The sequence below is a fragment of the Oncorhynchus nerka genome, linkage group LG24 (genome assembly GCF_034236695.1).
Source record: "Oncorhynchus nerka isolate Pitt River linkage group LG24, Oner_Uvic_2.0, whole genome shotgun sequence".
Lineage (NCBI taxonomy): Eukaryota > Metazoa > Chordata > Actinopteri > Salmoniformes > Salmonidae > Oncorhynchus > Oncorhynchus nerka.
Genome location: NC_088419.1, coordinates 44,584,061 through 44,597,234, shown reverse-complemented (window position 1 = coordinate 44,597,234; position 13,174 = coordinate 44,584,061). Strand labels below are relative to the sequence as shown.

At 46.3% G+C, this 13,174-nt stretch overlaps 1 protein-coding gene across 5 annotated transcripts in view; it reads right to left on the bottom strand.

Annotated features, from left to right (window-relative positions):
* LOC115108036 (SAM and SH3 domain-containing protein 1-like) overlaps positions 1 to 13,174 on the bottom strand; it is a 295,957-nt gene that overhangs the window by 39,580 nt on the left and 243,203 nt on the right. For all 5 annotated transcript variants that reach the window (XM_029631918.2, XM_029631917.2, XM_029631922.2 and 2 more), the window contains exons 3-7: positions 10,897 to 10,947; positions 10,599 to 10,648; positions 1,910 to 1,944; positions 582 to 671; positions 288 to 400 (exon numbers count right to left, since the gene is read on the bottom strand). In XM_029631918.2, coding sequence (XP_029487778.2) covers positions 288 to 400; positions 582 to 671; positions 1,910 to 1,944; positions 10,599 to 10,648; positions 10,897 to 10,947 — 339 coding nt within the window. The remainder of the gene's footprint in view (positions 1 to 287; positions 401 to 581; positions 672 to 1,909; positions 1,945 to 10,598; positions 10,649 to 10,896; positions 10,948 to 13,174) is intronic.

Here is a 13,174-nt window from a genome sequence, read left to right as displayed (position 1 = left end):
ATAAAGTGCCATGCAGGGTTATAATGAAAGCTCGGTGAATAGTTAATAAGAGTAAGTCATTTTAGTGAGAGCTGGATATGGAGCTTGCGGGATGAGGCGGGCGAGTTGGTAGGCTTGGAGCCGGTCGAGACCACGTTGCAGTGGGGGAGCTGGGGCTGGGGTCAGGCCGTGGGTGGGGTGGAGGTCCCCTCCAGGCCCTGCCTGTCTGCCCCAGGAGGAGCCTGGAGAGGAGAGTGGGGAATGGGTGTAGGGGGTACAGAGAAGAGGGTGGGTGAGGGGGTTCCTACCCGAGCTAAAGCCTCTTCAACAGTGATCATCTTCTCCTTCACCATCATCATCAGCTGGATGCGCTCTTCGTCACTCATGGTAATCTCACTGGCCACGTAGCCTATGTCCTCTCCTAGACGGTCAGAGAATAAGGGGTCACTAAAACAGCTGGGGCATGACATAAAGTAGTATGGAGACACATTCAAAACGGGACAAAATTAGTCATTATTAGATAATAAGTATGCTATTAAAATTTCACTGTGTAATTTCTAGGAAAATAACACGCTGTACCAAAAAGCGTAATCCTGCCGTACCTTTCGAAGTCTGCCGTATGACTCCCTTCTGCGACGTCTTGCGAAAGTTCTGCCAGAAGGACTTGTTCTTCTTCTTATTGTCCCATTTGCCTACGAGGAACAGGGAGAGAGAGAGAGAGCTTCAGTCAGACAACGCTAGAACACACACTCAAAAGGCACACACACTTCCTTAAGACGGACCCAGTGTTGCCGGGTAATGGAAAATAAGCTCAATGTTTTTGAATGATTCTCCGATAAAGACAAACACAATGGGACATACCATTTTCCCATCATTATAAACCGTGTAAAGGAGTGGGTGTCTACATGTGTGTGCATGACTTCTCTATCCCCTGAGTCACCTGTCTGGGGATAGGCTCAGAAAGCGGGCAGCTGGCGGCTCCGCCAGGTGACATTTGTATGTAAGGGCTGAGGAGAGCTGTTTCTCCCTAAAGTCTTGAGATCACACGCAGCCCTGTCTGTCTAGCTGGAATAAAAAAAACTACAGCCACAACAAGCTGAAGGTCAGCATGACAATATCTCATGAGTGTTTAACCCCACTATTATTTTCTCCCTGGTTCTTTGATTCCCACCCCTTTTTCTCTCGCTCTCACTACTCTGTTCTCTCTCTCTCTCTCTCTCTCTCACTACTCTGTTCTCTCTCTCTCTCTCTCACTACTCTGTTCTCTCTCTCACGCTATTCTGTTCTCTCTCACTACTCTGTTCTCTCTCTCACACTACTCTGTTCTCTCTCTCTCTCTCTCTCTCGCTCTCTCTCTCTCTCACTACTATGTTCTCTCTCTCACTACTCTGTTCTCTCTCACACTACTCTGTTCTCTCTCACGCTCTCTCTCATTACTCTCTATCTCTCTCTCTCTCACTACTCTGTTCTCTCTCACTCACTACTCTGTTCTCTCTCTCACTACTCTGTTCTCTCTCTCTCACTACTCTGTTCTCTCTCACTCACTACTCTGTTCTCTCTCTCTCACTACTCTGTTCTCTCTCTCTCTCACTACTCTGTTCTCTTTCTCTCTCACACTAATTGGTTCCCTCCCCTCTCTGTCTCTCACAAGGCTGAGAGTTAGCCCCTGAGAAAATGCCAACACACACATGAAAGCAGTTTCAATTTGCACACATAATGGCAAATAACTGCTGTAGCTTGCAGGGTTAGAGCCAATCATTAATGATTGAAATATCACAACAGAACATAACGGGGTATGGTCAATGTATAAATACAATTTTAGTTGATTTATTCACTCACTGAAATATAATAGACTCCAACCCTGCTAGGAAGCTGGAAACAGTAAGAGAAAACAGGAGTATTGTTTTGTAAAAGTTGAACTGCTACTAACCTCCGTCTTCAGAGCTGGACTTCTGCAGAGACATCCTGGAAAGAACAGAGCAGACAGAGAGAAGAGAAGAGAGAGAGAGAGTTAACGTCCGGCAGATATACCCTCCTCTCCTCTTAGCATCACACACCATCACTTCTCAAGCACTGGGGACTTCCAGTCAATCCCGGCCTTCCCCCGTCCCTCTAAGAAAGAACATATGCCGCTGTGTTGACGTGATGCTGCTGAGGTTTTTACTCTGGCTGCTGCTCAGTGTCTTCACCACTAGAGGACAGTGGTGGCGCTCTATAGACACACACACAGGCTGGCACCTGAGGAGCACAGGGCCGAGATATCCACAGAGGAGAGGCGTTGAATAGGTGGGAATGAGTGGGGAGCGAGGCGATGAGAGGAACAGAGGAGTGGGGTTAAAAGGAGCGGAGTGGATGAGAGGAGGAAATGGATGACAGGAAGATGGGAAAAGAGTGAAAGAAGAAGGGAAGAGAGAAGGAGAAGAGCAGACAGAGAGAGAAAACCACTGGGCAGACTAAGCCTGTTTGTGTTTCTACTTCCCTCCTCTGGATAGTCACGAGGGAGGGAGGGAGGAAGGGAGGGAGGGGGAGAGAGAGAGAGAGCGAGAGAGAGAGAGAGAGAGAGAAGAAGAAGACAGCGTGGAAAGTTACTGGAGTGAGGAGGAGTAAGAACGAGAGTCTCAATTTTTGACAACTCGATAGTCACTGCACACGAGACATAACAATAAGACATAAGAAGAACACGATAAAGTAAGTAAGCACACTGTATACAGGGTCAGTTCCAGTACCACATTTACAATGTCAAAGAGTCGCAAACGCAGTCTGTGAGAGTAGGTTATCTGTCAGTTCTCCCTGCTCTGTCTGAGTTGGTTAGAGACATGAATCATACAAGGGGGAGTCAAAGACAAGAGCTTGTCCAGTAGTAGAGGTTGTCTTCATCGGGCCCTCACATACCCCTCCTGACGCTTCTAACTGTAACCAGTGTCTGTAATCGGGTTCAGGTTATTAACTCAACAACCAGGATGTTTACAAACACTACAGGAACAAGATCATCCACATGTATCGATTCACATTTTCACTAACGCTGTAGAAGTTTGTTCTGAAGCTGTACCCATTGGATGCAGTGATCACAATATAGTGGCGATATCCACTAAAGCCAAAGTTCCAACAGCTGGGACTAAAATAGTGGAGGATGTTAAAAATATTTGTTGGTCTGATGTGACTAATGAGGAGCATTCAGACGCTGCACTTGATGAATTCATGTTATCTTCTTACAATTATCGATAAACAGGCACCTGTTAAACACATCAAGCGCGTGCACGCACGCACGAACACATACACACACACACACACACACTCGCTGATGCGTGCAGAGAGGTAGAGACAGGTGGCTGTCAGTTCAGTGAGCGAGGCACGTGTGGGTTTGGGGCAGAAACAAACCAAGTCTCCCCCTCTTCTGTGTATGTGTGTAGTAGAAGTGACAGCCTTCTGGACTCTACGGGAAGGTTTAGGGATGTTTAAATGTTGGCTGCCATGGCAACATAATGAGAAGCTAATTGAATGGAGGCATGTATGCTTGCCTGTATGCTTGCCCTTCCCCCTCCTCTATCTCTATCCCCCGTCTTTCTATTCTCTCTCTCGCTCAGCGCTAGGCCCCAGTGTGCTAGCGAGGGCCCTAGCTAATGCTAATGGGACTTACTCACTAGGTCTTTCTGCTGGTGTCTTGCCCTCCGCTCCCACGCTCTATCAATTATTACACACGCAAGCACACGCATACACAATGTAACTGTTTGCACTTCCACTTCTGCTTTGTCTTACAATTGTATAAGATAGTACAGAGAGGCAAACCTGCTTTAAAACCCTTTAGTTTCGTTCCAAACGTTCCACACACTGAGTCTGTGGCAGTAGCTCCCATGTTGTGTGCTTAAAATGACCACACAGTATGCAGTTAGTGCCTTTCACTTTCCCTGTGGGGTGAAGAGTTTTAGTCGTGGACTAATGAAGATCCGGGAGTGTTGCATAAAAAACAGTCTCTAACTCTCTCTCTCTCTCTGCACATCAAGATCTCATGGTCTGACTTTCACTATTCTATATTTGTCCATCATTTTTTTGGCCTTTAACTCAGACCGGTTAAAGTAAGGGTTAAGGTTTAGGATAGGGTTTCAAATAAAAACCGAGTGCCTAACCCTGGGATTGATCACGCGATCCTCGGAAGCTCGTGGCTTACGCACATCCGCAATCCCCGTCTACTTGATCGGAGTGATATCGCCTTGAATCTGGTGTAACCTTTCTGCACTGTGCTGGGTGTGTATCCCATGCAATGTTCTCTCCACCAAAAAATGTGGCACTGAGCACATTTCAGGTCGGCTGAGCGATAAATTCTGTGCAACTTCCAGCATGCGTTTACTGTGAACACTTAGGCTGTGCTCACTTTAAGTTCCACTTTTAACAGTGACCATGTAGGCTACTGTGGCTATTTGATCATAATGTAGGCCTACCAGAGTGGACTACCATCAAAAACAATGGAGAAAATGCATCCCATAACATTTTTAACATGGAAATAGCTTTTCTATCATTCAGCCTACAGTAGCAGACAATGTGTGGTGTTTCATTTAGGCCTGCATTCCATGAGACTTTTGAAATAAACATGCAGGGCTTGACATTAACCTGTTCATCCACTTGTTAGTCAGACAGGGAAGTGACTGAAAATATTGTGTTGTTTGATGCAAGAAACCACTTTACAAAATAAAATGCATTGTTATTCCCATACCATTATTACAGAGAATCAGACAAATGAGGCTACCCTCTGCCTATTGGCTGATTAGCTTATTCAAGTCTCTCAAAATACAATACTGACCCATTAGGACAAAATAAAATCTCTTTAACTGACCTGACCTGCTTTTCAAAAATGTCGAGAAATGTATAAGTTCTGTGATCTTGTAGGTTGTATGTTGCATTGAAAGTGCCTAATATTGCGTTGATTCGATCACAAATACCACAGTAAAGGGAAACAGTAATAGGGTTAACTGAAGGGGAAAACTGAAGTTCAATCTCGTGCTTCTCTGCGCAGGCTGATATTTCTTCTGCACAGCAGTCCCGGGGAGATGCGTGCCAGTGCCCATGCGCAGCTTAGAGGGAACATTGGTCCTATGCCTCACCACTGCAGTGAGGAAATAGCCTGGGGAAATTAGACTGAGATTACTAGGACTGAAAGCTGGTATTTTAGTTGATGTTTTCAGAGTTCTATGTGGAGATTAAATGAGGACAAATTGTACAGTGCTATGCCAGTAATAAGCTTCTCTATGTCCACAAACACACAAACAACCCTCTGAGAGGAGTACGGCAGCCAGGGAGAAATATGCATGCACGCAAGCACAAACACAGCATGGTGTACACTTTAACAACAGGAGTCCCTACAATGAGCCAACAGTGCGGTAAATCACTGGCCCGAGAATGTCAACGAGAGACTGGATGGTGCGACCCAGCAGCACTCTAAGAGAAAAGATGACCTAATAATTATAGAACTCCCTGTGTCATGTGACATGATTTGGCTTGTGTATTATATATTGAACTGTCAACAGCTTCCCTCATCCTGTGGAAAAAAGACATAGCTAGACCACAGAGCCCCTGGCATCCGGCTGTGTGTGTGTGTGTGTGTGTGTGTGTGTGTGAGGGGTTTCCAGTGATCAGGGAGGGACAATGAGAACAGCTAACCCTAAAGAAGTGGAGACATAACCCACAAGAAGACCGGTAGGGTGACCCCTCTAGAGGTAAAGGTCAGAGGTCACAGGGATATCCTCTATGAGAGCGCTGCAGGACAGTCATATGACAGGACACACAGCATGCATGCACACTAGCTGTCAAAGTGCCGTGTTCTCTGACAAACTGTATGTTCAAGTTCCATGCGGGGCACAACATTGCGCCTCGTGTGATAGATTATGCTGATAACACATGCTCAAACATTGCACAGTTGCCCAAACAAGACATTCAGATTGTATGGGATAGTCTTGCATGCAAATCGCTGATCTTAAATAAATAATCTCTTGATCTTAAAGAGAAGGGAGGACACCTTTAAACCCTCCAACAAAGGTATATTGACAGCACTCACATAAAGAGCAAACTACACTGAACCAAAATATACATTTCAAATGTCAAAGATTTTACAGTGTTACAGTTCATATAAGGAAATCAGTCAATTGAAATAAATGCATTATGTATGTCACATGACTGGGAATACAGATACAGTATGCATCTGTGGTCACAGATATCTTTTTTTTTTTTTAAGTAGGGGTGTGGATCAGAAAACCTGTCCGTATCTGGTGTGACCACCATTTGCCTCATGCAGCGAGAAACATCTCCTTCGCATAGAGTTGATCAGGCTGTTGATTGTAGCCTATTGAATGTTGTTCCACTCGTCTTCAATGGCTGTGCAAAGTTGCTAGATATTGTGGCGGGAACTGGAACATGCTGTCGTACATGTCGATCCAGAGCATCCCAAACATGCTCAATGGGTGACATGTCTGGTGAGTATGCAGGCCATGGGAAAACTGGAAAATGTTCAGCTTCAAGAATTGTGAACAGATCCTTGCGTCATGAGGTGATGGCGGGGGATGAACGGCACGACAATGGGCCTCAGGATCTCGTCATGGTATCTCTGTGCGTTCAAGTTACTATTGATAAAACGCAATTGTGTTCATTGTCTGTAGCTTATTCCTGCCCATTCCATAAACCCATTGCCTCCATGGGGCACTGTTCAAAGTTGACATTAGCAAACCACTTGCCCACACGACGCCGTACACACTGTCTGCCATCTGCCCGGCACATTACATTACATTTACATTTAAGTCATTTAGCAGACGCTCTTATCCAGAGCGACTTACAAATTGGCACAGCTGAAACTGGGATTCATCCATGAAGAGCACACTTCTCCAGCATGCCAGTGGCCATCGATGGTGAGCATTTTCCCACTGAAGTCGGTTACGATGCCGAACTTCAGTCAGGTCAAGTGCCTTGCGAGGACAACGAGCACGTGGATGAGCTTCCCTGAGACGGTTTCTGACAGTTTGTGCAGAAATTGTTCAGTTGACACCCACAGTTTCATCAGCTGTCTAGGTGACTGGTCTCAGACGATCCCGCAGGTGAAGGAGATGGATGGGGAGATCCTGGGCTGGCGTTGGTACATGTTTTCTGCAGTTGTGAGGCCGGTTGGATGTACTGCCAAATTTTATGGTCGAGAAATTAACATTCAATTCTCTGGCAACAGCTCTAGTGCACATTCCCACTGTCAGGAATGTCCACCATTAAAACTTGAGACATCTGTGGCATTATGTTCTGTGACAAAACTGCACATTTTAGAGTGGTCTTTTATTGTCCCCAAAACAAGGTGCACCTGTGTAATGATCCTGCTGTTTAATCAGCTTCTAAAATATGCCACACCTGTCAGGTGGATGGATTATCTTGGCAAAGGAGAAATGCTCACTAACAGTGATGCTTTTTGTGCGTATGGAACATTCATGGGATCTTCTATTTCAGCTCATGAAACATGATACCAACACTTTCCATGTTGAGTTAATATTTTTGTTCATTGTACTTCCACTCTGGCCCTTTGAAACCATATCAAAGTAATTGACCGCTCTGCTGGCCAACCAAGCATTATCCCTGGATGTCCATCAAAAACTTGTAACCTTTGCTGCCCTTTCCTAACAATAAGCCCGTCTTTCTCCACAGCCAACATTGTGTGGCGATCAATCAATCCAAAGGGGAAGTTCTCTATTTGGTCCCTCAAAACGTTGGCGATCGTTTGTGTCCTGAGCACCCTATGTCATCACCTCACTCTGAGACTCATGCCGTGCATTGTGGGAGTTGTGCCGACTTCCTGCCAATGTAGGGTTGAAACAGGCAGGATGGCAGGCAGGGTGATATGCCCAGAGGAAGTATGGGTAATCTCCTGTGGGCCATTGTCCCGAGGGAGACGGTGATGATGGGACCAGAGCAGGACAGGAATGCTTTAAAGCGAGGGAGAAAGCAGCCTGGTCTCATAGTAACATAGTAAACAAAAATATGGGATACTCAATTTACTATATGTTACGTTTGATATGGTTACATAAGACAGATAGTAACTTAAGGTAAAAACAAAAGGAGGGTGGTTGGTCGGGGTGGATAACGTGAACGTCTAGCAGCCCAAGGTTTGCCTTCGAATCTCATCATGGACTAATTTAGCATTGGAGCTACATACCATACCAAACGTAACATATCATACTAATTTGAGTCTCCCGTTTACTACATCTAGTCCAGGTTGGGGAAAGCAATGGAGGGAGCGAGGAGAAAGGCCTGTCTATCTGTCTAGCTGTCAACAATAGCACAAGTCAATGGGTAGGATAGAGGGGAGACAGGGTGATACTTTTTCTTTGGAGAGGAAATGGCAAGCAAGGGGTCACTGATACTTGAAATGGGTAAAGGTGGGGGGGAGAACATGCCAGGGAGGAAACCAAGATTCCCTTTCAATGATGAAGCTTTAGGGGGTATGGCGAGGGAAAGGGGTTAGGTAGAAAGCTCTAGGGTAAAATGAGCTCCAAAGAGGGGCTTTAAGGGTAGAGATAATATGGTGGGGGTGAGAACCTAAGAGGAGAGAGGGAAATATACACCAAGGGGCCTCCCTCCCTCCCTCTGGAGAGAATGTCATTCATCTGGTTCCTATCAGTCCCAGTCCCAGCTTAAATTCCTACAGTACAACACACAGGGAGATGGGAGCAGACATACTACGTCTGGTATGTGGTTCCCCGGTTGCGCGTGGGCGTCACGTGAACAGACCAACTCCATCGAATTTTACCATAGGACTGTATGGGGAGTGGGGACTCTCAACTGAACTTCCCTCACAGTCCCTATAGCCATTCCTCTGTCCAGCCTTCACGACTAAATCACTCTCCCCCCCAACGCAAACAATGCTGTTACGTCACTGGTCCCTGGGACAGAGAGACGTCTTTTAAGGACTGTCACAGGAAATAAAACTGTCATAGTGATGAACAACACAGGACTTGGTTGAGTGTTTGATGACTGGCTCATGACGACCTGGGAGGTGGCAGGTCCCAGTGAGTAACATACGCACACATACTCCAGGAATTCAGGGGGACAGGAACCTATGAACAGTACCCCACCCATACCCCCATCCCGTCCTACTCGCTAGCCTGTTGTAATCGGCCCATCTCCCCTTATCTCTCCCCCTGTCTCCCTACCCTCCAGCTGACACAATGGGAGGAAGGAAGCCTGGAGGGCCATAGAATTGGGCCTGAGGACTGAGGAAAAGCGAGGCAGAGCTGGGCTGGCCTTCCTTCAGCCAAAGGAGGCCGTGACAGAGAGGAGGGAGTTAGACTTAACCATGGAGAAAGTGTGTTTTTTTTGTTATGTTTCAGTCACAAGAGACACAGGGCAGAGACTGGGCCATAGGCTGACTGTAAGGTCTCCTCCGCTGTCCCTAACTCCTTTGCATAACTCCTGTCTAAGAGCCCAGTCAGTCCCCATGGCCAAGGTCTCTGGCCCTCAGCGGGTGTACAGTCAGATGTTGTCACGAGCTGCTATCTGGAGACGCTTATCCCCTCACACCATAGCTCTGGACATGCTGCAAGGATAAACACGATTCATGACCCACATACAGTGGGGCAAAAAAGTATTTAGTCAGCCACCAATGGTGCAAGTTCTCCCACTTAAAAATATGAGAGAGGCCTGTAATTTTCATCATAGGTACACTTCAACTATGACTGACAAAAGGAGCAATTATGGGAGCAATTATTAGGAAATGGAAGACATACAAGACCACTGATAATCTCCCTCGATCTGGGGCTCCACGCAAGATCTCACCCCGTGGGGTCAAAATTATCACAAGAACGGTGAGCAAAAAAAATACTGTGAAGCATGGGGGTGGAAACATCATGCTTTGGGGCTGTTTTTCTACAAAGGGACCAGGACGACTGATCCGTGTAAAGGAAAGAATGAATGGGGCCATGTATCGTGATATTTTGAGTGAAAACCTCCTTCCATCAGCAAGGGCATTGAAGATGAAACGTGGCTGGGTCTTTCAGCATGACAATGATCCCAAACACACCGCCCGGGGAATGAAGGAGTGGCTTCGGAAGAAGCATTTCAAGGTCCTGGAGTGGCCAGATCTCAACCCCATAGAAAATATTTGGAGGGAGTTGAAAGTCCGTGTTGCCCAGCAACAGCCCCAAAACATCACTGCTCTAGAGGAGATCTGCATGGAGGAATGGGACAAAATACCAGCAACAGTGTGTGAAAACCTTGTGAAGACTTACAGAAAACATTTGACCTCTGTCATTGTCAACAAAGGGTATATAACAAAGTATTGAGATACACTTTTGTTATTGACCAAATACTTATTTTCCACCATAATTTGCAAATAAATTCATTAAAAATCCTACAATGTGATTATCTGGATTTTTTCCCTCCTTTTGTCTGTCATAGTTGAAGTGTACCTATGATGAAAATTACAGGCCTCTCTCATCTTTTTAAGTGGGAGAACTTGCACAATTGGTGGCTGACTAAATACTTTTTTGCCCCACTGTACGTGTGTGTGTGCATGCGTGTGTTGACAGTCTAACGCAGATTCACTGCATTGCACATTACCCGTCACACATGTAAAGGGAAGTGGGGTTGACCTGTAGCCTTACTTTCTCTCTGTCTCTGGAGTGGACACCTCACTGCTGAAGCCAAGGGACTCCTGTGGACAGAGGAGGTACTGCACTTAGCATGGTATTCAGCCATGTAACATAGATGTACCACTCAAGACAACCATAATCCAAGGTCTTAATCAATATGGATCAAATAACATTGATGTAACAAAGCATGTAACTCCGACGTAAGCTAGCTAACTCACATCATAGGCTATAAATATATATCATGTGATGCCGATGTCACGATACGGGTATAAATGTGGTGTGACCCAAGGCAAGAGGATTCTGGGCTTACTTGGATCTCTGAGCGAAGCTGCGGGGAGGTGGAGCTTGTGTCAACGTTCTCCTGTAAGAGAGAGCAAACGAAGAGATAAGTTAGTGCAAGGTTATCATTATTGGCCAGTGAAGGGACAGGGCGGCGTAACAAATAAAACCATATGAACGTTCTGTCGCTCAGGTAGAGAAAAGAAAATGCCGTATCACATCCAGGAGGGTGCAACAACAGTCACAGGCGTCGACTGTGAGTTTGAACTCACGCAGACTCCGCCCCGACAGGGGAGAGAGAGAGAAAGGAGGAGAGAACACGAGCAGTGTTTACATGTATATCGCCACACGTGCATACATACACCGGCCCATCCATGCACGCGCTATTATTGGCACGTGAAAACAAAAAAAAACCTGCCAGACTTGAGTCGAGGTCCAGAACATGACTAGAGTGTTGGAGTGAGGTGCTATAGGAATCCTACCTATCCAAATACACAACAGGCGACTGGAATTGATTTGATTTGAATTACTGACCGGACTACAAATAGCAGAATGGCGACATACTGTATAACAACACCCTAACTCCACCCTCGTACGATACGTGATGACGTACGTCACTCAGGGAACACCTCAAGGTCATGAACCGTCTTGAAGTGCTTTGAAGGTGTATTCAGAGGCGTATGTATGGCCATCACGGACTAAAGCATTCAGCCTATGCGCCGCCGTAGCAGCGGGAGAAAGGGTGAGATTGAAACTAATTATAGTTATTGAGACGCACGGGAGAGAGAGGAGTGTGAGCATGAAGATGGATCAATGGCCCATCCAAAGTTCAGTGAAAACAGTGGGGGAAAACCCCAGACAGATCTGTGTCACCTCTCTGGACCCATAAATGTTGTGAGCTGCTCTGCTGCGTTTGTGTGTATGTGAGCGTGTGGGTTTGTGGATGTGTGTGTGTTGGCTACAGCATCTCTTGTTGTTAAGGCCTATCCAGAGCGAGAAAGCGAGGGAGAGAGAGAGAGAGAGAGAGAGAGATCACTGTGCAAGACTGGGTTTCTGTACAGCACTTTGTGACTTCTTACATCAGCTGATGTAAGAAGGGATTTATAAATAAATGTGATATACACAAACAGTACAACCCAGACATCAGAAGCTGAGGGCTTCTTAGTTTTTCTTTTTCTTAAATAGAACACTATTACCACGACTCCTTATAATTTCTAATCAAACAAAGATGAAACACTTGGAAGTCGGGAATTTCCCAGCCGTGGTTTCTAAGAAGCTTGGAGTAGAGCTGAATGCTGCCTGCTTGGTAACCTGTAGCGGGTAATTTTTCTGCTTATTACAGACTCAGTGTTCTGTAGCTTTGATGACTTTTTCAGATGAATACCTTTTATATTACAGTTCTTGGATTAACAACAGTGACCCTTCAGTCCCCTCTGCAGAGGAATGCCGCATTACAGTTGGGCTGCATGGGCAAACAATGCATGGCACGGCATCCCAAGCCGCTTCCTCCGAGCATGTGCAAACCAGCTGGCTGGAGTGTTTACGGACATATTCAATCTCTCCATATTCCAGTTTCTTGTCCCCACCTGCCTTAAGAGGTCCACCATTGTTCCGGTACCCAAGAAAGCAAAGGTAACTGAACTAGATGACTATCGCACCGTAGCACTCACTTCTGCCGTCATAAAGTGCTTTGAGAGGCCAGCTAAGAGACCATATCACCTCCACCTTACCTGACAACCTAGACCCACTACAATTTGCATACTGCCTGAACAGATCTACAGTTGACGCAATCGCCATTGCACTGCACACAGCCCTAAATGATCTAAGAATGCTGTTCATCGACTACAGCTCAGCCTTCAACACCATAGAACCCAAGCTCCAAGCTCATCACTAAACTCAGGTCCCTGGGTCTGAACTCTTCACTGTTCAACTGGGTCCTGGACTTTCTGACAGACTGACCTGAAGTAGTGACGGTAGGCAACAACACCTCCGCCAAGCTGATCCTCAAACACTGGGGCCTCACAGGGGTGCGTGCTCAGCCCATCTGTACTCCCTGTTCACCCACGACTGCGTGGCCAAGCACCACTCCAACTCCATCATCAAGTTTGCTGACGACAGCCTCCCGAGCGGTGCAGTGGTCTAAAGTACTGCATCGCACTACAGTTCCTCAGCCTTCACATCATTGACGATCTGAAATGATCCCTTCACACAGACATTGTGGTGAAGAAGGGGGAACAGTGCCTCTTCAAGCTCAGGAGGCTGAAGAAATTCAGCTTGGCCCCTAAGACCCTCACGAGCTTCTACAGATT